The sequence below is a fragment of the Hippichthys cyanospilos genome, chromosome 4, assembly GCF_059441005.1.
Source record: "Hippichthys cyanospilos isolate Australia breed blue-spotted pipefish chromosome 4, RoL_Hcya_1.0, whole genome shotgun sequence".
Taxonomy (NCBI): Eukaryota; Metazoa; Chordata; class Actinopteri; order Syngnathiformes; family Syngnathidae; genus Hippichthys; species Hippichthys cyanospilos.
In genome coordinates, this window is record NC_142372.1 from 3,961,217 (window position 1) to 3,986,001 (window position 24,785).

A 24,785-nucleotide genomic window follows, 5' to 3' on the forward strand; every position below is an offset into this window, starting at 1 on the left:
ACTATGAGACCATTTAAAATCGACTTGGTTTCGTCAACATATCGGCCCAATGAAGGAAGTTCTCGCTACAAAATGCCCCGCGACAAAAATGAGTTTGACACCTCTCCTCTAGGCGCTAACAAGCTAACTCTAAATAGACTCTTAGAACTGATTACATTTTTTAAAGTATCCAGAAACTCCAGCAACCATAGTAAGAAAATTTATAAGAGACCCAGATAATGTTAAAGTATTATATGAATGCTTACATTATGAATCCATATATTATCCATGTGTTATTTTAAAAAAAACTATTAGCATTATTAGTGTTGTAAAGCAAAATGTATATGATCAGTCGGGCCTAAAACTATTCAACAAGAATTGTTTTGGATCACTCATTCGATGTCGCAATATAAATGCCTGACCTTGAATGTTGCCCAAAAGCCACACACAGTGTGACAGTTTAATGAAATTGTTCCCTGTTACTTGGTGTGCATCGGGCCAAGATAACCTCATATAGCTCCTTAGCCCAGCCTAGGCGTAGGCCAATATGTGTGCTCTTGACCATGAAGGAATTACAACAGGTGGAGCAGAGGCTCGGGACACATGGACAGCCATGTAATCATCACATCTGAGGCTTTTGGACCATGTGGTTCCGTGCCTTCAGGAAGATGATCTTCCTGACATCATGCTAAACAACTGTTCCTGTGCTCTAAATGTGCATGAAGATAAATAGCAGAGTGACTCTGCGTAATCTCCACGTGCTATCTTTTGAATCGTTTGCCTTTTGACCTCTCAAAGGCAAAAATCAAGACATGTGTGCTATGGTAGCTGGAAAATCCAAATCAAACTGCCAGAGGCCGGCAAGACCTTACTGAAAGAATTGCAGTGTTCAGAAATGTATATTTCTTATCTATGACTAATAGAGATCCAAAACGAGATCTTTTCAAAACGTTCAGACCTTATGAGAAATATGCGGATGCTAACAATGGTCAAAAGGTTGACAATAAAGTCTTTGAAATTTATGGTTCAAGCAAGTTAACGGCGGCGCCAGTAATATTGTGTAGTCTGCTTTGTCGCTATCACTGTTTCCGCTCAGTTAAACCAGTCATAAAATGTTGTCTTGATAACCTCTTTGCCCCACTGTGAACTTTGCACTTGTTAAGTACCCCATTTATTATCTTCCACAAGTATGAATTTTTAGACACCGACAAATGTGCAATCGCGATCAGCGTTAGCACACTAGCGAATATTATCTAATCCTTTACTTGCCTTTAGTAATCTGCAATAGTTGAACATTATTTTTGCCACTATTTTTTTCAATTGTAAACCATCCCTTGTGATATTCTGTTTTTTGGGGGGCAGTTTTTCTCCCTAGCAGCCATTGCAACACTACCTACATCTGCAAGAAAGGTCCGTGCAGAAAACGGTGGGGGGAAAAGTGGTTCGGGAGAACTCTCGGGTGGATATTTTTCGTGGGCCTATTTTTAAAGTCGACTTACCCGACTTGCTCGACCTTCTTTTCCGGCGTTACTAGATGATATCAAACAGCATGAAAGCGTTTTAGAATTTGCAAAGACGATAAACATGCTGGAAGAAACTGCACAAACAATAGGACTGTCAAGTGGCCTCGGTCCCTTGGCCCACAGGGCCCATCTACGGACGTAAGTGCGAAGGGAATTTAACTCTGATCTTATGTGTGACTACACAAAGGGCAGCACAAGAGGGCTTTTGGTGGGGCCTGTTCGAACAGAAGGCTGACGCAGACTGGTCTTTGAGGGGGCCGTACCACATTGACTCTGGGGAAGAGAGCAAGGCTGACAGGTCAGTCTTAAAGCTTGAAAAAAAAAATGGGGCCAGGATCAGGGGGTTCTGTGGGACAGGAGCAGGAGGAGGCCTCATGCCTTCTCTCGCTACTCCCTGAGGACAAGTAGAGGCTTATAGACAAAAACGGAAGGTTGTGGGTTTGAGGGAACTAGGGAGAGGTTGTGGCGGTCGGTCCAGAGACTCCAACCTGCCCCAGCTGTCGAATGGAGTCGCACCAGTATGAATCATCCGTCTCCTTTTCGCTCACCAACAGCAAAGTAAATCAAGAAACAATTGAACCCCCCCCCCTTCTGACTGGCAGGATCGGCGCTGATTTGGGAGATGAAGGGGCAAAGGATCAAAGCCCATAGGAGGGAAACACAACAGCTCCATCCAGCTGGACGCTTCCCTTGTCACTTCGGGAGGGGGTTGACCACGGAGCTCTTCTGATGGGGGAGGGGCTTCTGTATCATAAACCGCAAATCAGCAGGATGCGTTTCTGTATAGCACGTGTGTCTATTAGAGTTTATGTTGGTAAGGGGGTGCCGAAAGTCTGTTGCGACAGAATTTGAGCCAGGATACCAATCTGTCACGGCTGTCATTGTTGCTTAGCAATGGAGCAAACAGAAGATCAGAAAGTAAGGAGAGTGGTGGAAGTGGTGGTGGTAGAAGGACCAGAAACCATAAAAAAAAAAACTGCTGGAAAACAGAAACTCTTTCAAGTCGACATGCAAACAACAATCCGAAGGTTTTTCCAATTCATCAAGCTGCACACAGCTGCCTGGCCAATTGATGAGTGGCTAAGTCCAAGTATGACCTCTCATCTCATGTCCACTGACCTGGAAGTTGGGTCTATTTGAAGCATCTATTTCAAAACTCTATAAAAGGAGAAAGGGCAACTGAAGAAGACTAAGGGTGGAAATAGAGGGGCAGAATTATTAAGTACCAGCACAATGATCACAACTGTGTTTTAGTCGAGACCAATGTTTTGGAAAGGTCAAAACATGTAGATTTCAGCACCCCAGAACAAGCGGAGTACAAAATCGAAACAGCTGAGGGGGAAGGGGCGAGAACCGCAGACAAAGGCAATATTGGGCCATACGCATTTCAATTTTTGCTTCATAAAAACAGACTGTAAATGCACACGCCACGGACACTCCTCAGACGTCGAACTACTGCAGAACAGATATTTACTTGTAAATTATTAAACCTTATACAGTAATTGTAGTACTATTAACCCTTCTTGTTTACATGTCTTGGCTGAACGTAGTCGGGATGACAGTGAGCCGCAGTCGCCCCGAACAATACGTCGAGCAAGTAGCTGACCAAACATGATTAAAAAGCAGAGTCTGCACTTTGAATTCCAATTTATTACAAAACTTAAGAGGATCCCAGAGCTTTCTTTTCTCCTTGAGCGATCTCTTTCAGTACGGGCAAGTACTCAAATGTATGTACCGTATTTTCCGCACAATAAGGTGCACCTAAAAGCCTTAATTTTTTTAAAAAGCTGATGGTGCGCCTTATATATGGATCAATATTGAGATTGGGATTCGTAGATGGGGAATGAACCGATAAAGTAAGCTTTACCTTTTTCTTTTGTGTGTTTACAGTTGAACAAGGTTGCTCATATTGACATTGAGTTGTTATGCTATTGGGAGTTTACAGTTATTATTTGAGTTAATATTGTTATTACTTCGAGTATTACTATAACGTGATTGAAAAAGTTTTAAAATATGTCATTAATTGAGGGTGCGCCTTATAATTCGGTGCGCCTTATATATGGAAAAAAGTTTTAAAATATGTCATTAATTGCGGGTGCGCCTTATAATCCGGAGCGCCTGATAGTGTGGAAAATACGGTAATTACACTCTGAAAAAGTGGTATTAATGTATCCCTACTACTCACACCATTGATGACTTCAATTGGTTAATTGTTCCCCAAAAATATGAATCAATTTTGAGATGAAAGCATCTCACAGTGGCCATCTCTATGACAGCACAGTGAATGAGTTACAATTGAGTTTCTATGTTGCCCACACAGCAAGCTAGAGGCACATGCAGAGCCAAATATGGGATGAGTATATTTAGCATCCTTTGATTGCAATGTTCTTCACCCCGCAACTCACAAGCCTGAATTTCTTCTCACTCACAGACATTTTGAAAGCACCGCATAGACACAGTATTTGCAATTAATAAGTCTTTTTAATCTATCTGATAGGAATTTCAGTGTAAAATAGGACACATAGTTAATGTTGAACTGGGCGAGTCTACTTGAGAATGACAGGGCTAAAATGGAACGTTCAGATCCTGTGAGATATGTGTGAGATATATATGTGTGTGTATGTATATATATGTGTGTGTATATGTATATATATATATATATATATATATATATATATATATATATATATATATATATATGTGTGTGTGTGTGTGTGTGTGTGTGTGTGTGTATGTATATATGTGTGTGTATGTATATATATATATATATATATATATATATATGTGTGTGTATGTATATATGTGTGTGTGTGTATATATATATATATATATATATATATATATATATATATATATATATGTGCGTGTCCCCCCCAACAGTTCAAAATTGGGTGAGCACAAGGGCAAATGCTGGAAAATATTGGGAACTATATAATTGAGAGAAAAAGTGATTAGCCTTTATCTGGTAAAGCAGTGAAACTAAATGCATTAGCATGGTTGCGAGTATCATCATGAGTTCAAGCATTTTTACAGTGAATGGCGGCTCTGTTACGGCAAAGCAAGCCTTGAGAAGCCTGATGGAGAACACGAGGTCAGCACTTGATGTTCCCTGGATATTGTTTTATTTCCCAGCTTTAACAATCATGTGAAGCGGATATGCGAAGGCTAGCGTCACTCTGGGGCTATCAGTTTTTGAAAAATATGGGAGCTGGAAAAGCGCTAGGTTGTGTGACTTGCCAAATATTCCGACTTTCATTCAATTGAGATTCGAAGTGAGAAAGAAAAGCAGAGGTGTCTTGAAATACATCCCTTTGCGGGACAATAACTCGTATTAAGAGAAAAACAGAAATTCTAAATTCCTAAATTGCATATTAAGGGTGTAACAAAAAACTATTTAAAATCATAAAATCGACAGAATTGTTCCATTTCAAAATTTTATACTGAAGAGGTATATCTTAGCAGGAAATAGCACATTTGGAGTACTGAAAAATATATATAAATATATATATATATATATATAAATATATAAATATATAAAGTAAATATAGGTAAAAAAAATGTTTTAAAGAATAATAATTGCATCGTACCCTTTCAAACGGAGCTGTACCATATCGAATCAAATCGTAATCTCGCTGAGCCAAATCATATCGTTTAGAGATATATCTGCTAAATCGGCAACTAATCAATTTTCAAATGACTCAATACTTTTTGATAAATCGATTAATCGACTAGGTGGCGTTGAAAGTTAATTGTCCAAAATCGAATTTATGTTATTTTTCACAAAAACACAATGATTATCTTTGTGCTGAAATCAAATATAACTATAGATCAGCAAGTAAAGATATCATGCAAAGGTATCGGTACTCAGAAACTACAAATCGGAAGATTAGAAAATTTTGAGAACTTTCTGAAGAAAATATTTTTTTTAATAGGTGTGTCATTCTTTATGATCTGTGAATTTGGGGAAAATTTGGGGTAATTTACTTTGGCGAATGATCAACCAAACCCATAACTGAGTCATCAATAATTTGTATTTTCTGCACTCAATTTGACATCATATCTTCTTGGATTCCAGGATGGAAAAAAAATAAATAAAAAATAACAGAGGCTTAATTATTTACGGAATTGTCAGTTTCGGCTCTAGAACAGCTCAATTTTCAAATCAATTTCAAATTTTGCACCCAATTCATAAAAAACTATCAAAAAATTTTTGTGAAGTGATTCACGCGCCTAAATATTTCTTTTAAAGAAGAATATCGTCATTTTTAAGATTCTTCTTAGGCAGCCTTTGAGTCTCTGAACATCAAGAAAGGTCAGAAGCAGTTCAAGGGTAAGGAAATCATTCGCTTGCATTCCAGGTCGCTTGAACGCCGCTTAGGAGGTCAGCATTTGAGTGTCTTGGAGGCATACACTTTCCTTGTCCTCCTCGAAGGGCAAAAGGTCATGTAATGCGGGGTATGAAACAGGGAGTGGCGGGTACATAGAAATCACTCCACCCCTCTTCTAAGAATAGCCGAAGCTAAACTCTCGGCCGGTATAGTGTGGACAAGTGTGATCCTTCTGACACCTTATCTTAAACTAGCAACAGGCCTGAGATGGTTGGGCTTCTTTTGGATCTTGTTTCAAGAGAGTTTTTTAGTAGGCTAATATTTTGGTCTTTGTTCCCAAAGAACATTTACAAGGTCTAGAGGTCACTGACTTATGAAGACACGCCATGGCTCACTATCGCTGCTCTCGTCCATCCCAAAATTCACATATTTTCCGCACCATAATGCGCACCGGATTATAAGGCGCACCCTCAATTAATGATTTTCAAATGTTTTCTATATATAAGGCGCACCGCATTATAAGGAGCAACAGTAGAAGCAGTCAAACTTTATTCGTAGATTACAAAGCAGCTTTCTGACAACTCCATTCACTCCCAAAATGAATAAACAACTGTCTTATGTTTTATTTTATTAATATTTCCGTGACAGTTTATCTTTTAACAGCAAGGTATACCATGTAGTACAACATTTATATCAGGGAACTTTTCCTCCAGTGCAATCACAAAATAGTAATACTCAAAGTAATAACAATAATAACTCAAATAATAACTCTAAACTCTCATTAGCATCATACCTCAATATGAGCAACCTTGTTCAAATGTAAACACACAAAAGAAACAGGTAAAGCTTACTTTATCAATTCACTTCCCATCTACGAATCCCAAGCTCAATATCGATCCATGTATAAGGCGCACCGGATTATAAGGCGCACCATCATCTTAAATTTTTTTTTGAAAAAACGGCTTTTAGGTGCGCCTTATAGTGCGGAAAATACGGTACTTAAGTATGAATAATTGACAGATTTTTTTCAATTTCTCAAGCATTTAAATAAACATTTGTTGAGTTTATTACTTCCATTAAACTCAAATGAAATCATCATGGCCCAGAACAACTGGTCAAAATCATCACTTTTTGCTATCTGGCAACAAAGCTTTCAATCTGCTAGCATGTTTGGACTTGGTCATAGTCTCCTAGGTCTCCCTCATAAATCAGTGCTATCCAGCCGAGGTTGTAGAAGGAAACGTGCCAACACTAAATCCAATTATAAAACAGACTGGCACCACTCAGTCTGATGACAACGTCTACCTGCACCTACTGGATGACAATGAAGCCAAGTGTGCCAGCTTTAGAAGCAAACAGGAAAAAGGTGATAGAAAGTGTGCGTGCGTGCGCGGCAAGCAGCCAAAGGCAGATAAGTGAGTAGAGCACCGCGGGCACCGGTTCAACCTTTTTATTTCAAGCCGGATACTACAACTGGATAAGGCAACTTGACCTCAGTCTTGCACCTGTCTCACATCAAAATGACTCACCAGACAAACACGTCTAAAATCGGTGATGCATTGAGTGTCTCCTGCGTGATTTTCATTCCACATTTTGTGCTACTCACTAGTTCTGTCATGAGATTTTTAAAAAATGAGATGAATTACAATCTGTAATGAATTAATTGAATTACTCTCAATTAAATCTCACGCAAAACTTTCTGAGAAAAACCCTTAGGCAGAGTTTTTGTTGTCATAACAGATCAAAATATTGATATGCAAAAACAAAAACAATAGCTTCGGTCATTTTGCTGTCATGGATGCCGTGTTTAGTTTCGACCATTAGAAGGCAGGTTGCCAATTTCTTTTGCCGATGGCAGATTACACACAAAGGTTCCTGAAACTTTTGGATGATTACCGTATTTTCCGCACTATAAGGCGCACCTAAAAGCCTTTTTTTTTGATGGTGCGTCTTATAATCAGGTGCGCCTTATATATAGATCAATATTGAGATTAGGATTCGTAGATGGGGAATGAAGTGATAAAGTAAGCTTTACCTGTTTCTTTTGTGTGTTTACAGTTGAAGAAGGTTGCTCATCTTGACTGAGTTTAGAGTTATTATTGTTATTACTTTGAGTATTACTATATTGTGACTGAAAAAGTTTTAAAATATGTCATTAATTAAGGGTGCACCTTATAATCCAGGGCGCCTTATATATGGAAAAAGTTTTAAAATATGTCATTAATTGAGGGTGCGCCTTATAATCCGGTGCGCCTTATAGTGCGGAAAATACAGTACACTAGACCTGGGTCACATTGACCCAAGGTGCTATTACTATTGAAGACCCTTTTTGACACTTTTTCATGGACACACACATTTCTGGGACGTATTGACCCGGAGCAATTGCTGTCATAATTCAAAAACTGGATTTGGGTTTTATACATTTCTGATGACTAAATATGCCACGGGTCAAAGTGACCCAGCGACATCATAGCTGTTCATTGCAAACAAACAATAAGCAATCGTCCTCTATCCGGTGGTTTAATTGATCTTGTCATTATCTCACACTGCAAGAGTATAACTTTCTATTTTTAACACGCTGTTGCAAAGCATTGAGTAAGACATGTAGCATCATACATGGCTTCCTCTGGCCAACTCTTTAATCAGCTGTTGTAATTGCTGAGGCTAAATAAAGAGAAAGAAGGAGACAACAAGGCCACGCTTTCCTCAAGCCCGAGCCTCGCTAGCACCCAAGCGTGGAGGAGCACTGACGGGGGTTAGGATTGATGATGAAATTTTGGCAAATCGCAGGGTGGAGAAGGAGAGAGGAAAAAGGACGAGGGGAATGATGAGACAGCGGACATGATAGATATTGCACGTGTCCCTCAGAGGCAGATTTGAGAGCTTTGAGGAATCCAAAAAAAGGCTCTCCTCTGCATACTAAGACCTTTGATAGAGGAACCGCAAACTTTTAAGCTTCCTCCTCCGAGGCCCCCGCGATATATGGGGGCTTCCAAGCGCTTGTGCAAGAGGATCCCTAATTGGAAGCCGAGGCAATAGGAGGAGGGGGGGTTGGAAGGCGGGAGCCCAGGAGCACGGGAGGGGGGGGGGGGGGGATGGGGGGAGATGGCAAAGAGGGTTGCTTGATTTAAGAGGCCATTGTTTTAGCAAGTACTTTCCACCTCCCTCTTCTTTCTCCTCCTGCCCTCCCCATCAGATGCTCACACTCCGTAGAGTCAAAAGGCGGCGTTTAGCCCCTGCGAACAGCAAGGCCCTGGGCTTGTTTTGACACTTTGTCCTCCTTAGCCGCTGTGAAAAAAGCTCCACTTCTATGGGCCACTCAAGTTCATTAGGGAGTGCAGCGCTTTCACTTGTGTCCCCGTTCCAGTTCCAGGCCTCAATGGGGCCTCCGGAGCCCTTCACTGTTTGTTTAATGAAGTCCTCCGACCACCTTCACAACAAGCGGCTCAATGTCCGTCATCATCGACCCGGCTGAGTTATCGCCGATTGGGTATGGGTCAACCGGAGGAAAGTGCTTTGCGTCAAAATAAAATCAAAATCAAATGTTCCATGTAAAATAATCCAAACCCCTTCCACCATATTGTACACGTGCTCGTAAAGAATTACATAAAAAAAAAAAAAAAACTCGTTTTCATCATTTAACGCGATGATTATTTTAATCTGTTTTCATGAAAGGAATCAACTCAAAAAACATTTCTTCAGATGTTTGATTTGAAAAGAAAATAATGAAAACTGATTTAAAACTGCTTTCAGTTCTTGTGCTTAGCTTGCTTAGCTGGATAGTCTTATAATTTTTTTAAGCAGGAAAAATGTATATTTTCTCAAAACATAATTTGAAAACTACTTCATGCACACCTGACATCACCTGTGCTCAACCAATCACGGTTGGTCTTTTGGTCACGTGATGTTCATAAGATGAACAGTGATTGATTGGCTATTACCCAAGCGGTCAGTCAGTGAATTGTGATTTTCAGTCAACAGCATGTGTAAAATTATGTTTTTAAATCTTTTAATTGGACATGAAAAATCATTCTCACATCAGTGAAAAGATTTTCCTTCCGATCGTTTAATCTGCAGAACTTTTGATGATTACAAGGTCATTCTATTGATCAATTCCAAACATATAATTAAAGTAAAAGTAATTGAATTGCTTTAAGCACAAAAGGAAAAACATTCATTTCACAAATGAAGCACTGCGAGAACAGCTGATTGGATTTTGGTTTTCAGTTTTTTTTTTTCATCTTGCCAACAGTATGAACATGTGATAGTGTCACCTTTCCGTCCCGTAGTTCCCTCAGACAACTGTACGGAAGCACCTGCTGGATATCTGATGTCCTACTAGCTGTTGAAATCAGTAGAAGGCATGCAGAAGCATATATGTAATAAGAAACGTGAACATTAAAACTTCTTTTGCACAAATCACATGAAACATTTTCGCACCCTTCTTAAAGCTGCGATTGAGATTGGTGTACATTATTTCAACATTACATTCTACACGTCACGCCAGGAGCAGAATTTAAACCCAAAAGCAGGAAGGACACGAAAGTGAAAATTTAGAAAGCCTGCGTACACAAAAAATGCATCAAAATGTAAGCATCAAAAACTAGACCTGGAGATTTGGACTCAGCAACTAGACTTGGAAGGAAACAAGAAAGACAGTTCATGACAAAGTGTCGCTAAGACCCAGAAACTTAAATACCATGAAACATGACATGACGCAAACTAAAGGACCATAGCAACTGCATCATAACTGATGTCACGACAGTATCCTTATTATAGCATTATCGATCATATTCAAGTTTACAGTTACAGTTTTTAACTGATTTAGTAGACATTTTCTACTCGATCTTGCTACGCACTGTATGATATGGGATACAAGTAGATTGCAGTTACCATACAAGCTATTTTAATTAGGATTCCGCTATTTCACTTTCCTAGAGGAACCATGTGACAAATCAGTGTTCACGTTGAGAAACACGCGAAAAGAAAATCGAAACGTCCTCAGGGTGTGTACTGTATGCTCCGCGAATACCGTCGCCCTTCTAGAGTGACATCTTTCACTTTTGTCCCCTGGATCCTGCTGCACTATGATGTCACCGAAAAGTATGAGAGCGCAAACCTGACACTGGACACCGCAAGCATGCAAACACTCCAAAAAAAAATTGAAAGCAGACACTGGGGAGCTGAAATTCCACCCTGATAGTGAAAACTTGTCAAAATTCAATAAGCCACGACAATAAGCGCGATCCTTGGGCTAAAATATTGTGTGAATAATCAATATACTGCAAAAGTGTTAAATACATGTTTGTTGGGGTCATTTCTTCCATTAAAATAATTTAGAATAATAATCATCCAGAATGATAGAAAAAAAAATAAAGATTTTATTTTTGGGACCATATCGTGCAGCCCTAATTTCAGAAAGTCCAAAGTAGGTTGTCAAGATCCCAAAATTTTGTCAAGATCCCAAAACGTGTCCAAAAGATATTACAATGTGTTCTGACCCAAAGAGTGACTTCCCAAACTTAATGCACAAACATATATATACAGTGGACCCCCGATTTACGACATACTCGCCTTACGTTTTTTTTCACCTTACGGCGTCCGTTTTTTTGTCCCGCTTTACGATATTTTTTTCGCCTTACGACATCAAAAAGCAATAACTTCTCTTCTCAAACATGGCGGTCAGTGTGCACGCGTGTCTACAAGGGGTACTGCGTACATACGTCACTACAATGCTGGTCTGCTATTGGCCGGCGTCACAACTCCCTAATAAACTGGTCTGCTATTGGTCGGCGTCACAGGGTCACTAAGATGTTGACTTTAATTGGTTTGCCATGGGTCCAAAGATTGCTAGCGATGTTAAAGAGAGAAGTAAGAAGATGATTTGTATGGAAACCAAGCTGGAGATAATCAAGAAATACAAAGAAGGCTAGGCTAGGCTAGGCGAGCCTAGGCTAGGCTACCCTCTCTTGGGGAAAATGGCCACAACAAGCTTGTCACGTCACTCAAACGTAAATAAATCCCTTATATAGTTTTGATGTTATTTAATTATATACATGTATATAATATATAAGTATCACTTACCATACTATTTTGTTACCAATTTTCAATATGTATATACAATTTTAATGTTTTTACGTGGGGTTTACACGCATTAGCTAATTAATTGCCCGCCATAAGGCGAATTCGCGTTACGATCCCATCCGCGGAACGGATTGGCAATGGGAAAAATTCATTCAAGGGCCTGAAGAAGCCTGTCTGTCTCTGAGGTTATTTATACACAAAAACTCTCACCCAATCCCTTTTTCGTCCACGGTAAATTAGAAGTACAAAGCTAACTGTACTGGCATTTCGCGTACTTAGGTTTGATTGTAAAATCGGTCTACTTCTTTAAAAAGAATACAGATTAGTTTCCTATTGTCTGCAAATCTTATAAGGAGACAAAAGCCAGCAAGGCGACGGCCTTGTGTGGCTCCGACTGACAAGCCCTCTCTGTGCCACAATCCCATTTGTTCTTAGGGGAAATGTAAATATATCCATTACAAAAGGAGCGGCGTAATAAGCTCAAACAGCTGGTTTGAGCTTTTGCCGGACAACGACATCGCACGCTTCTTGGGGGCTATTTTCAGATTCAAAAGCATTCGCTGAGCATTTACGCGCTGTGTTTTGCGCGTTAGTCCGTAAAGATGGTTTGGTTTCACGTCATTTTTCACAAGAAACGTCGACAACTTCACGATAGTTTTTAGGGTGCTCGTTTAACGTGATAAAAATCAGAGTTACCGTCTGGAACTTTTGTGACCTTTATCATTAGTTGAGGTGCAACGGTTAATCGAAAATAAAATTTCCAGTTTGCTCAGTTTGAGCTTCTAGACAGACAATAATCTCTGGTTTCTTTAGCTATTAATAACTATTCTCCACCTCAAAGCTATGTAGATAGATAAAGACCTCCTGTGAATTATAAATATTTTTTCAGTTAAGAATTTCGATGTCTGGTTGTTGGTCTGTGGGAAAATTTTGGCACTGAAGACAACGCGAATCCGAATAAAACTTAATCAAATATTATGCAAAGGAGTCACTATAACACAATTTATAATTAAGTCCCTTCCAGTTACAAATCATTTTCTTTTAATTTGAAAATAAAAACGCACTGTTCCTGTCATGCCATTAAAAGAGAATTAAATGGAAATTTGCTGATAGCGACAGACAAACGGATGAAATCTCAACTTAAATGTTTTCATCTACCCCTAGGGGTACTCGCACTCTCATTTTAAAACCACTGCTCGATAAAAACAAATTATTACCGTGTTGAAGAAGAATAAGACCGATGGACACATCTGCTTTTACTTTGGATAACAAAGATTGACGTTTTTGCTGATTTTCTGACATGATACTGACAAAACCAGCAACCAAAACATGAAAACATATTACTTCATTTTCTCAATTGTCAATTTGTAAAAATAAATAAATAAATATTTATCAAGGGGTGAACATTAAGACTCTAAAAAAATAAATCATTGATTATTTGACAGGATAATCGGCAGATTATTAAAAAAAATTAATAATAATTGGAACCCTAATAATTAGGTTTGAATCATTTTTATAGTGGCCTTTTTTTTGTTTTCGAGTGAGTCATACATTTTACAGAGTAATAATATTGACCTAAATGAGACCACCTTCCCGGCAGAAGGCAATCATCTTCAAAAGCCATTAACTGTCACCAAATAAAATTTCAAGCGGACATATATTTGATCATTTGCCCAGGACCAAAAGACATTTCCAAACCACATGTCCCGTATGTGTGAGCTTCAACTCTAGAAATGTTGAAAAATACGGTTAGACACAACCCCAACATAATGACAAAATAGCATTGGAAAATTGTCCTCCATTTGTCACCAAAGGCTCCAATGATGCGACTCCAAAAGACACACCACATAACTGCCTTTTTTTCCCCTTCCTTTTAAACGCGAGACGAATCGTGGACAGTGGACGGCGGGACTCTCGTATTGTACCAATCTGCCTGGCGTTTAATCTTTTTTTTCATGCCTCTTTAACAAGTCTCTCACATTTCCATCTCAAGTCGCAACCGATGCTTTTCCGGCGGAGTCAAAGCAAAAGCGGAGCTTAAGAATTAAGTTACTATGGATCTGTGCATGCGCGTGTCCTTCAAAATGCCTTTGCGTCCCTGCCCCCCTCCTCCGGTTGTGCTCAGACAGTGAGTCTCCAGCACTGCTTATCATTCTGTCCTCTACAGCAGCCCCCTACTGAGACGGAAAAGCAGAGTTTATTACGCCCTGTAATAATCTGCCACCCCCTAGGAACTCAACTACACACTACAAGGTCCAGACACCACAAATGCCCCTTTCCATACCAAAACAACTGCGTTGAGGTTACATCCTGACAGGACCGGAAAAACAAAAAAAAAAGTGACAAAAATAACACTTGTCAATTTTGTCCATATTGGTGAAGAAATGCCAGAAGCTCGAAGCAAAAGACTAGCGTGTTCAAATGTCATTCTATGATTCCAAAGTGAATCTAGAAAAGGGACGGGTGGAAGTTGTTAGACGTACTCGTAAACTGTCCGATTCAATTTCCTCACAGCAACTATCTGTATATCTCAAAATGTCACCATTCATTTTTTTCACCACAACAGGGCTAAAGTGAAGGCAAGGAGCGATTTGCAAATAATCTCCCACGCTGACAAAAAAAGGCTCTATCTTTTCAGTTTTTGAAAAATTACATTATTCTGAATATTGTTTACACAGCGCGGCCAAGCTAGCAGATGTTGCGTTCATGGTTTGTTCAAGGTGTGCCCAACATTCGCCTGTACTGTTCTGGTCACAAAGAAAAATTTAAACCTTAAAACTGTTGGAGAACATTTGGAGAATGTTTGCAAACTCGAACGAACCCTAATGAGATGTTGTATTTGCTACCTCCACCAATTATGTTTAAGCATCATCGGGATTTACTGTTTCCGTGAAACGCGGCCTCATTTTAATATTTTAAATGTTCATACCAATGATTGCGTGACTTTTTCCGGAAAAAAAACCAAATCTTTTAAGAGCGGCTCTTTGCTGAAGAGTTTGCAAACATAGCTGTGGTTGAGTGTAAACCACAATATCCCCGTAGGATATGACATCATGGCATTTTGTGCAAAGAGCCCATTTTGTTTGCATGGCCTTGCATAAAATTCAGGGATCAAAAGCCGGGTTTACATGGAGCCTTTTTTTTTTAAATGTAATTTCGATTAAAATCCTTCAGAAGAAAGATCTCTTGTCTGCAGTTGACATGCTTGGTCCATGACTTAGATCAGCGATGTGACCTGTTTTGTCAAGACAGTGAATGTGTCTATTTAGCATATTAGTAGTGTTTGTTTCTTCACTTTATTAAAGCAACAAGTTACCAGGCTTTTCCTGAGCCCCACAAACGGCACCCAACCACCCCAGCGAGAAATATTTTACCTGTCCAGCCCTTACCACAGAAATTCGCAAGTTTTCAGCGTGAAACCCTGAATTTCATTCATATTTGGCCTTTTAATTACGACTGAGGTGTTTCTATCGGTCAAGTTGGTTCCTTTGAATCATATGGGTTCATTCTAATCACAATATATGGCTTTTTATGAAGGCAACTTATGCAAAAACATCTCTTTACATTACGGCTAATTGAGGAAATTCTGTAACAAGCCTACAATGACCAACAATTGTAAACTAAGATATTTTCTTTTGGAACAATAACTACTAGGAGGTTTATGCCTTATATATGAACTTAAAAAGATATTTTGAACTGCTTGTGAGAAGTGAGGCGAATGTTGCGACATAATGAAGGGATAAGTTGACTCAAAGTGTTCAAAAGAGTTTCTCAAAAATGACATTTTTACATACACAAAAGGCCCAATTTCTCTGGACTACTTTATTTTTTTTTAAGTTATACTCAGATTGAAGCGGGCTTTCAAAAACACACAATTAATTTTTTTAAAAATCTCGTCTCAAGATTTTATCCAAACAGTCTTTTATAAGTAAATCACACAAGCGCAAGAACTGCACGCGTTACGTTGTTAGGCGAATACCAACTTGTAGAAACAGCGAGTTGCCAGGGGTTTACTTCGATTCTTTTTTTTTTTCCCATGTGTACTCTTAAATCTGACATCTGTGACATATATCATCACAGTGAACATAATTGAGATTGGCCTCGGGGCTATGGCATCATGTTCTGAAATCAGACACGGCCCCAAAAAGAGAGCCTGCAGGTCTCTTGCAAAGGAGGTTGGCGAGCGCAGTGATTTATAGAAAGGTGAGGGAACATGAGCGCAGGAATGTGGATGGGGGTGCTGTTTGAAACTTGACATTTATCCATATGAGAAAATTGTGTGTGTGTGTGTGTGGAGAGGGGGGGTGGATAAAGTAATCATAGGTTACTTCCACGGCTACCTCGGAGGTGCAATCGCATCCCTTTAGCTGGGCCAAACAAAGCACAGTGGGGGTATCAGGTGGCTTACTGACGGGCCACAGCGAATGCAAAAGCCTGCCTGACACCAACCTAACAAGCGATACCAAAAAGGGGACAAACACACACACACAACACGATTTTTCGCAAAACTTGTTTAAGTAGGATTTATGCGCCAGTATCGTTCCAAACTTGGCGGTGAAAAAATGGATGCATCACAGGAGGGCTGAGCAATATATGGAATGAATTTGATTAATTGCTCATTTTAAAGAATGAAAGATTTGAAAATGGGCTAAATTGTGAATTTGATGTTTCGCAAGAGTGGCAGAATGCTGGACGTGCGCTTTACAAAACATTTTTTTAAAAGTTATGAACTACTTCATCCATTTTGCGATCCTCCACTACCTTAATACTTGATGATAGAATTGTAGTCTGTTGTGCAAATAGCATACAAAAGACAGAACATTATGATTTGAGGAATTTTAATATTATAAATATATTACATTTACATTACTTTAGGGCTGCACCATTAATTGAATTTTAATGGCGATATTAATTAAGCTGATCCTCGGCGATATTAACGTTTAAAAAGCCAGCTGCACTACATGTCAAATCAAGCGCTTTGTCATCTTACCACCAGAGGGCAATGTTTCCCACATGTTTGCATGACAAAAGCCTCTGCTTTTTTCACACTAATATATTATTTACCAGTGTGAAAGGACCTTGAAATGACCTCTCACATGATTCCTAATATGCACAGTGATTACTGTCAAGCGAGGCCCATTTCGAAAAATCCGATGAGCAAAAAATTCGATTTGAAATGACAGAAAACGACATTACGACCGCTAATTACTTCAAATTTGCTTGTAAGTAAATAATGTGCTCAAGTAGGCTTGATTTTTTTTCTATTGGTTTGCACTCAGCAAGTAAGTTAGCTGTGTTGCCCTGTGCGCCATTTGTTTCAATTATTATTAACTGTCTAAATATCTATAAATCACAGCGCAAAATCTAGGTCTGTGAGAAGATGCAGCGTACACAAGAAGACCAGCAGCACACTTTGGAATAAACCACTCAGGGGTGGCATTTCACAGTCTTCATTTAGCTCCGAGTTTATTAGCTCAGCGGCGTAAGCCAAAGTCTTCATAATTGCAACACTGCAAACTAATGAAGAATTTAGCCACCTCCGGCTCTTCAAGCCCCTGACGAGGTTAAGCAGCAGCACGAAAGTCAGGGAATCGACGGCGAATGTTTTATGTATGGATTTTGTGCCGGGAAAAAAAGGACTAGTGATTCATAGGCATCAGTGAGGACCGCATCCGCCAAAAGACCTGTTTTTTTTTTCTGCTGAAAGAAAATATGGCTTGCCGAGCGGAATCTGGAGAAAAATCAGCTTGTGGCGAGCGATAAATCTGTCCGTCTTTTATAAGTCCACCTCAACATCGCAATGTCCATTAATGCCAACCCAACAAGTTTGGCGCACTTATTCTAATGGGGTGCTGGTGCCATTTTCGAAAACAAAGTCATAAATCTACATTTAAGGCTTGCTGGGAAGGCAACGCTACATCTGCAAGTTTTTTTTTTTTTTTCAAGAGGCCACTTTTGAGACAGCTGTGGTAGTGCTGCTTGGTTCTGATGAGAGGGCAATGGCAAGGAAATGATCAATGTGATTATAGGACTTGGGCCAGAAGATAAATGCTGAGCAGAATTGCAGAACAAACATAATCCCACCCAATCATCACAATCCTCTTTCTACGAGATTCTCGTCCAAGTGCCGATGACATCATGGTGAAATCCTCTTTCTCTCCCGTTAATTATGCTAATCAGGGCTCAGGCCTCTAGGCTAACTTTTTGCACTAGCGCGCCCAACTTTAGTTAAGTGCACCCTGGCCATTTTATGGGGTCATTTATTTATTTATTTATTTTTAAGCGTACCGTTATGAAATTACCGTATTTTCCGCACTATAAGGCGCACTTAAAAGCCTTATTTTTAAAAAAAAGCTGATGGTGCGCCTTATAGTCAGGTGCGCCTTATATATGGATCAATATTGAGATTGGGATTGGTAGATGGGGAATGAAGTGATAAAGTAAGCTTTACCTGTTTCTTTTGTGTGTTTACAGTTGAACAAGGTTGCTATTGAGTTATGCTATTTGAGTTATTATTGTTTTTACTTTGAGTATTACTATATTGTGATTGAAAACGTTTGAAAATATGTCATTAATTGAGGGTGCGCCTTATAATCCGGTGCGCCTTATAGTGCGGAAAATACGGTAGGTTGACTAGGCACTCGAAATAGTCTCATAAGATTATTAAGGGATGTTGGATACCATTTTTTTTCACACCAAAACTAGTATGAGAATAATAATCAACTCTTGAGGGGATACCAGGGATGTCAAACTATAAAATCATGGTATATAATGGCATAACTTTAAAACAGCAACTTCAAATGTATTATTCTTTTTTTAACTCCGCCCAAAATAGTACAAGCCCTTAACGGTAATTGTCGCAAATAAACAAATGGATGGAAATAAGAACATGTTTTTAAAACCCAAATATCAACAAAATGCATAAATCAATCAATTATTAAGTTAATTGTTAGTTGCAGTTGTGACACAAACACTTTTTATGTCGCACAAACATTAACCCTTACATGCAAATACTGAAGGATATGGCTAGCATCTGAAATTTGTTCCAAATCACCTTTTGACGTTGTATTCTTTTTCGTTGCCTGCCAGATAAAAACAAACAAAATCCAAACAAGCGTAGAAATTCCGGCACGCAGCCTAGCTGTCGGATTGCTACTCTAGTGCTGTCTTTGTTTAAAATGAAAAAAATAAATAAAAATCTCGTGCATTGCAACCCATGCCTGGATGGTTGTAAAGTATGCGTCTTTATTGTTTATTATTTGCACGGTGATTTAATGCAAAGTTGCCTTTCGTGGCTTTCAGGTAAAGCCCGTGAGCCCAATTAATACTTGATCAGTTAAAAAAAAAAAAAAAAATGAAGAGGTGGGGGTGAGAAACAGGGGTTTCGATGATCATCCTGTCCCAGAGTGCATTATTAAAGCGTATACTTCCATTTTCCAGCACGCCATTAGTCAAACTCAGCCAATTACTGCAAGGCCACTAGATAAGCAGTATCAAGGAAGCGATCTCGACCTCGCATGGGTCACACACAAACCATTTACACGTCGGTGCTTCATTTCCACTGAGACTGAACCGCTTGTCTTTATAACGCCAAATCCCGCACTCTTCTTTGTGGATCAATAATGGCTATCTTTTCCGACATGACAATGAATAAAAGGAATGTCACAATGACTGTCACTTATCGGTGATATTGGTGTGAACCAAAGAAAGGAAGAAAAAACAGGGACAGAATAATTTCACTGAGGAAGAAAAACGCAATGAATTCTCACCAGGACCGATATATAATTAATTAATTTAACGCTCAATGCTATCGCTGATGACAGCGCTAAACGGGTCAATGTCCTCACCTTGATCCAACTGTTTGCTTGACCCAATGGAGTCAACATTTTGCTTCCCTTGCTACTTGAGGTGACCTGACCCTGTTCTTATTTTGGTTTGTCAAATAAAAGATGAAATATTTCCACATTCTCCCTCAAATGTGCTCACAGACATGCCAATGCAGTTTGGTGCATTAAATTAGTATTAATATTAATGTCTGATATGTCCTACTGTGAGAGCGGTGCATGAATGTATCTACAGTCAACTGGGTAGGAGAGAAAGGCAGCGGCGTCCCAACTACGGCATGGGGGCCATTTGCAGCCCGCCATCCATTTTTGAGCGGGCCGTGCCATATTTTAAAAAGTCTCATAAAAGAGAAAATGCGAAGGGAAGGTGTAAAAAAAAAGCAACAAAAAAAAAAAACATTGCCACTACTGCTAATGAATTGGTTCATATATTATAGAGCATAGGTGTGGAACTCCAGTCCTCGAGGGCCGGCATCCTGCATGTTTTCCGGTTTTCTTTCCCCAACACACCTGATTCAAATGATTAGCTCATTAGCAAGCCCTGCAGGAGCTTCAAAATGATCCCAATCATTTGAATCAGGTGTTTTTGAGGGAAAAGGTTTGAAAACATGTATGATACCGGCCCTCGAGGACTGGAGTTCAACACCTGTGTTATAGAGCTTTACGCAAAGATACTGAGAAAGTATTCACGACCATTTCCATTCGAAACTCTGTGGTGACTCAAAAGTATTTGGTCCTTGCATCCTTCCATTAATCTGTCCTGAAAAGCGCCGTCATAAATAACCAACCTTGTCGACAGCATTGCTAATGTAAATTCGTCAACGAGTTTTCCGCGTGGCGACGAATTGCCTATTTTTTTTTAAATGTATTTTCTGCGTTATTTCAATCCCAACGATGGTTTTCTTACAATGGAAAGTTCCACAGGAGGAAAAAGATCAGAGCCTTGGAAGGGAAACTCAAAGAGTTGATCTGGCAAAATGGCGGCAAACAATTGCTGATGAATTGGCTACTGTTTTATCGTTAGCGAAAGCCCTACCCCCAAACTAAAAAATGTGCACAGTACGGCTTTCTTTGACTTCTCCACGAAGCTATCGATTATTGAATGTGAGCGTTATTTTTAAAACCATAATTGCCACAACATACTGCCCAATATTAGGAATGTGCCTTCAGAAAGCTCAGCTCATAACAGTCTTGATTTCATTTCCCATGATTTGTTGACACGGAAGAAGTTCTGGTTACGGTACGACGTAAACGGTCATTAAATGACAGAAATACGTAAAAGGCTAAACAATTGGCTTGCTAGACAATAAAACCAAAAAAAACAAAAAAAAAAAGGAGGGGGGGTTGTGATCTATGTAAAATCAGGACAAAACAACGGCGATGTGTCGGTAACTCGGGGGGAGAGAGAGGGGCCATGTCGTTATTTCACAAAAGGAAAACGCATGAGCCAATAAATGTACGATGAGGAAAAGAAGATATCCGGCCCAGCGGGGATAATTGTTTGGTGACAGAAGCGCTCCAAAATAAAAACAAGCGGAAGATAAAAAGAGATTGCAGAAACGGGGAAACATTGATAACTGCGTCCGAGGCGACGACTAACACGGGATGCGGCTCAACGGGGGCGGATCTTTTGATTTCGATTGGATATTGGATCTCTCCGGGTGACATTTTGAAGAGACTCATACGGTGACATTTAGCAGTAGAAACAATCACTGCAGCCTCTATTTGAAGTCCAAGTAGCCAATTACAGGTGTGATTTTCGCCTTTCCGCCCGCTATATTTTAAGGTCATGTCAGAGGGCGTACGAGCGTCCGTGTGTCAATACATGACGCAAAGGCTGTTGTGCGAGCTTGGAAATAGCTTCCGTAGGGTCTGCGCATTCCAGCGGCTGTTCTGACATGTTGTAAATACAAGGTGTTAGCGAAAACATGGGAAGGGGGAGGTGGAAATCACAGAGAGCAGCTGAGGGTGGGGAGGGGGTAGGAAGTAGGTTATCATCCATAAACAAACTACTTCAACTGTAGTCAGAAAGACGTTTTTTTTAAAGATGACCTGAAATTGGAGTTTGGCAATAAATCGGATTGATTTGATGAATTTGTCCTTTAAAAAAATGGAAACTTAGCTGAACTGTGAAATTGAGATTTGGGATGTTTGCAAATGGTTGCCAATTGCTGAATTTGGGTATTTTTTGCACCATTCATGACTGTTGTTTACTTTAACATATTTAAACTCAGTGTACTTTCTTTTTGTCAACATTTTGCGCTGGATTTATTCTTGAAAAAATCTAACCTTGTTTTGAATAAATCTTTGTTTGTTTATTGTTTCTAAATAATAATAATAATAATAAATATCTAATGTATTGGGCTATATTGGGATATATATATATCAACAACTAATCCACTATTCCATTCATTTCAAATTATTGTTTTAATTGTCTAAACGCTAAGAATTTTAGTTCGCTGGTAAATCCGACTTCTGTCATCCTCCATAAAAAAAGGATGTATTACCTTTGTTTTGAATCAAAACAACAAAACAACAAATCTCATTATGCGATTTGGCGAATTTTCCCGTTTTTAAATGTTTGTGCATCTTCTGCGGTCAATTTTTAATAAATTTGATAATGCGATTAATCAACCACATAGACAAATTGAACAATCATCAAAATAATTTGGTCCATTTTATCCAAGTCATCATAAATTTCACACGTTATAGTCACTCAACATTTACATTTCCACACCATCTAGGCTTGTGCAGTATTTTGTCCAACCCTTTGATCTTCATACCAAGTGCATTTTACATAAAAGGGAAATCATTGAAAGTAGACATTAGGGAGCTGAAATTCCACCCAGACATTTCACATTTCAACAAGGCATGAGCACTTAATCATCACACCACCAGCAGTGATGATGAGAATAACGAGGAAGAAAATGGACAAAAAAAATTGTCATTTTCTTGGTCATTTTAAAAGTGACTAAGATGATATTTATGACAATAACTACAAGAATACGCAAAGTAATTTGCTCTCAAGGTGAGAGGCATCTCTTTATCTGACCAATGGTGTTGAAGAAGACCTCAATGTCCAGCATGAGACCACCAAAACTGACTGCAAAATGACCTGAGCTAATCTTCCAAAAACAAGCATTTTCCTACCTGCGCTGAAGCTGAGCAGCAAAGTTGTCAGCGCAAGGCAGAGCACAGCGGCCGGCTGCATGTTGGACCCCCGCTTGTCTCGCTCTTCTCCGGGCTTCGCCTTGCGCCTTCTCCGCTTCTTCTCGTCTCGAAAGTCAACTGGCTTGAGGGACAAAAAGACGCTCCGGCATTTCACGTTAGTCGAAAAACATGGCTGAGGTGTTCCCCTCTTTTTCTCGCTCGCCCTCTGCTTCTACGGAGCTCGGACGAAACAAAAGCGGGATTTTGAAGTTAACTTCGGCGAAGTGTCTCTCGGCCGCGGACTCCGGCGTGTTGTGTTGGGCTCGCTCAGGATGGAGTTACCATAAGGCTCTGTGGACTGTACCAAAAGGTGCCGGGGGTGGGGGGGAAACTACATGGGTAGATGCGGTAGATTTACAATTGAATAGTAGAATGCGGGCGGTGTATTGGAATTATAAAACGACCGTTGTTTTGAAAATTAACTTCAAAATAAACTCCATCTCATACTTTGTACAATATCTCCGCTTACTTCATGATCGCAGTGGAATTGGACTATTCCCGGCTCGCCGCTGTGCGATGGGTGCATGTTTTGTAATCAAAGTAAAGTAAAATAAGTGGCGAGCGAACTTCATAATCTAATACCAAATAACGCGTGAACGTTATTTGTGTCTTCTTGAATAAAAAATGTTTAAAATCCAAGTCAACCCCTAATTACATGGATGGATGGATGGATGGATGGAGATAGATAGATAGATAGATAGATAGATAGATAGATAGATAGATAGATAGATAGATAGATAGATAGATAGATAGATAGATAGATAGATAGATAGATAGATAGATAGATGGATAGATAGATGGATAGATAGATGGATGGATGGATAGATAGATAGATAGATGGATAGATGGATAGATAGATATAGATAGATAGATAGATAGATAGATAGATAGATAGATAGATAGATGGATAGATGGATAGATAGATAGATAGATAGATAGATAGATAGATAGATAGATAGATAGATAGATAGATAGATAGATAGATAGATAGATAGATAGATAGATAGATAGGACAAGGCGTGGTCATTTTGCCATTCAAAATGACATGACAGTTGCTCAGCTCAGGTAAGAACCAATCACTGCTAGGCTTACAAATGTCACATGACCAATCTAAAAAAAACAGTGAGTCACGATAGATCAAACGAATGCCTTTTTCTCCTTAATTCATTTTTTTCAGACTGTAGGCATTGTGAATCTGGATGCTGCATTTAAACGAATGGAGATGTTTAGAATATATCATTGTAAAGAAAATATGGGTCAATAATATTGATCAGTATGCCAACTAGATTTAATCAAATGAACTACATCCATCTTGAATTTCTCCAAACAATCTTTGCCAGAAAGATGCTACCAATACCCGTAGAGAGAAATGCTGCAACACATTTATAAACTGAAGAGAAGTAAGTGGTAGATATGACTGCTTCAAATACAGGTCGCCATGGTAGCAGCATGTCTTCAAGGCTGGAGAAGCCAGTGCTACCATACATGACATTTTTTTTTTTAAAAATCTCTCCTCATTTCTTCTTTTTGGCAAGACTACTACAGAAGTCTTCTCAATGGTTTGAGAAAAATCATCTTTATTAATTTGCAAATGTCGCATTCAGACTTTAAATTTTGTACCGTATTCCACTGTATTTTGAAAGCGTGTATTGCAAATGTTCAAACTGTATAGTTAAACATCAGTTTAAAATTTTTCAATGAAAACATGGGCGATTAGCATGCTACTGTATGTTCTATGTTAAGAGGGGTTGCAGGTTCAATCCCTGACCATGTGGAAGTGTCCTCGAGCAAGACATTGCACCCCTGATGCTGCATAA

At 39.3% G+C, this 24,785-nt stretch overlaps 1 protein-coding gene across 1 annotated transcript in view; it reads right to left on the bottom strand.

Annotated features, from left to right (window-relative positions):
• lrp4 (low density lipoprotein receptor-related protein 4) overlaps positions 1-23,089 on the bottom strand; it is a 102,438-nt gene extending 79,349 nt beyond the window's left edge. The window contains exon 1 of the mRNA XM_088412837.1: positions 22,909-23,089. Coding sequence (XP_088268963.1) covers positions 22,909-22,969 — 61 coding nt within the window. The 5' untranslated portion in view covers positions 22,970-23,089. The remainder of the gene's footprint in view (positions 1-22,908) is intronic.
• Between the last annotated feature and the right edge of the window lie 1,696 nt (positions 23,090-24,785).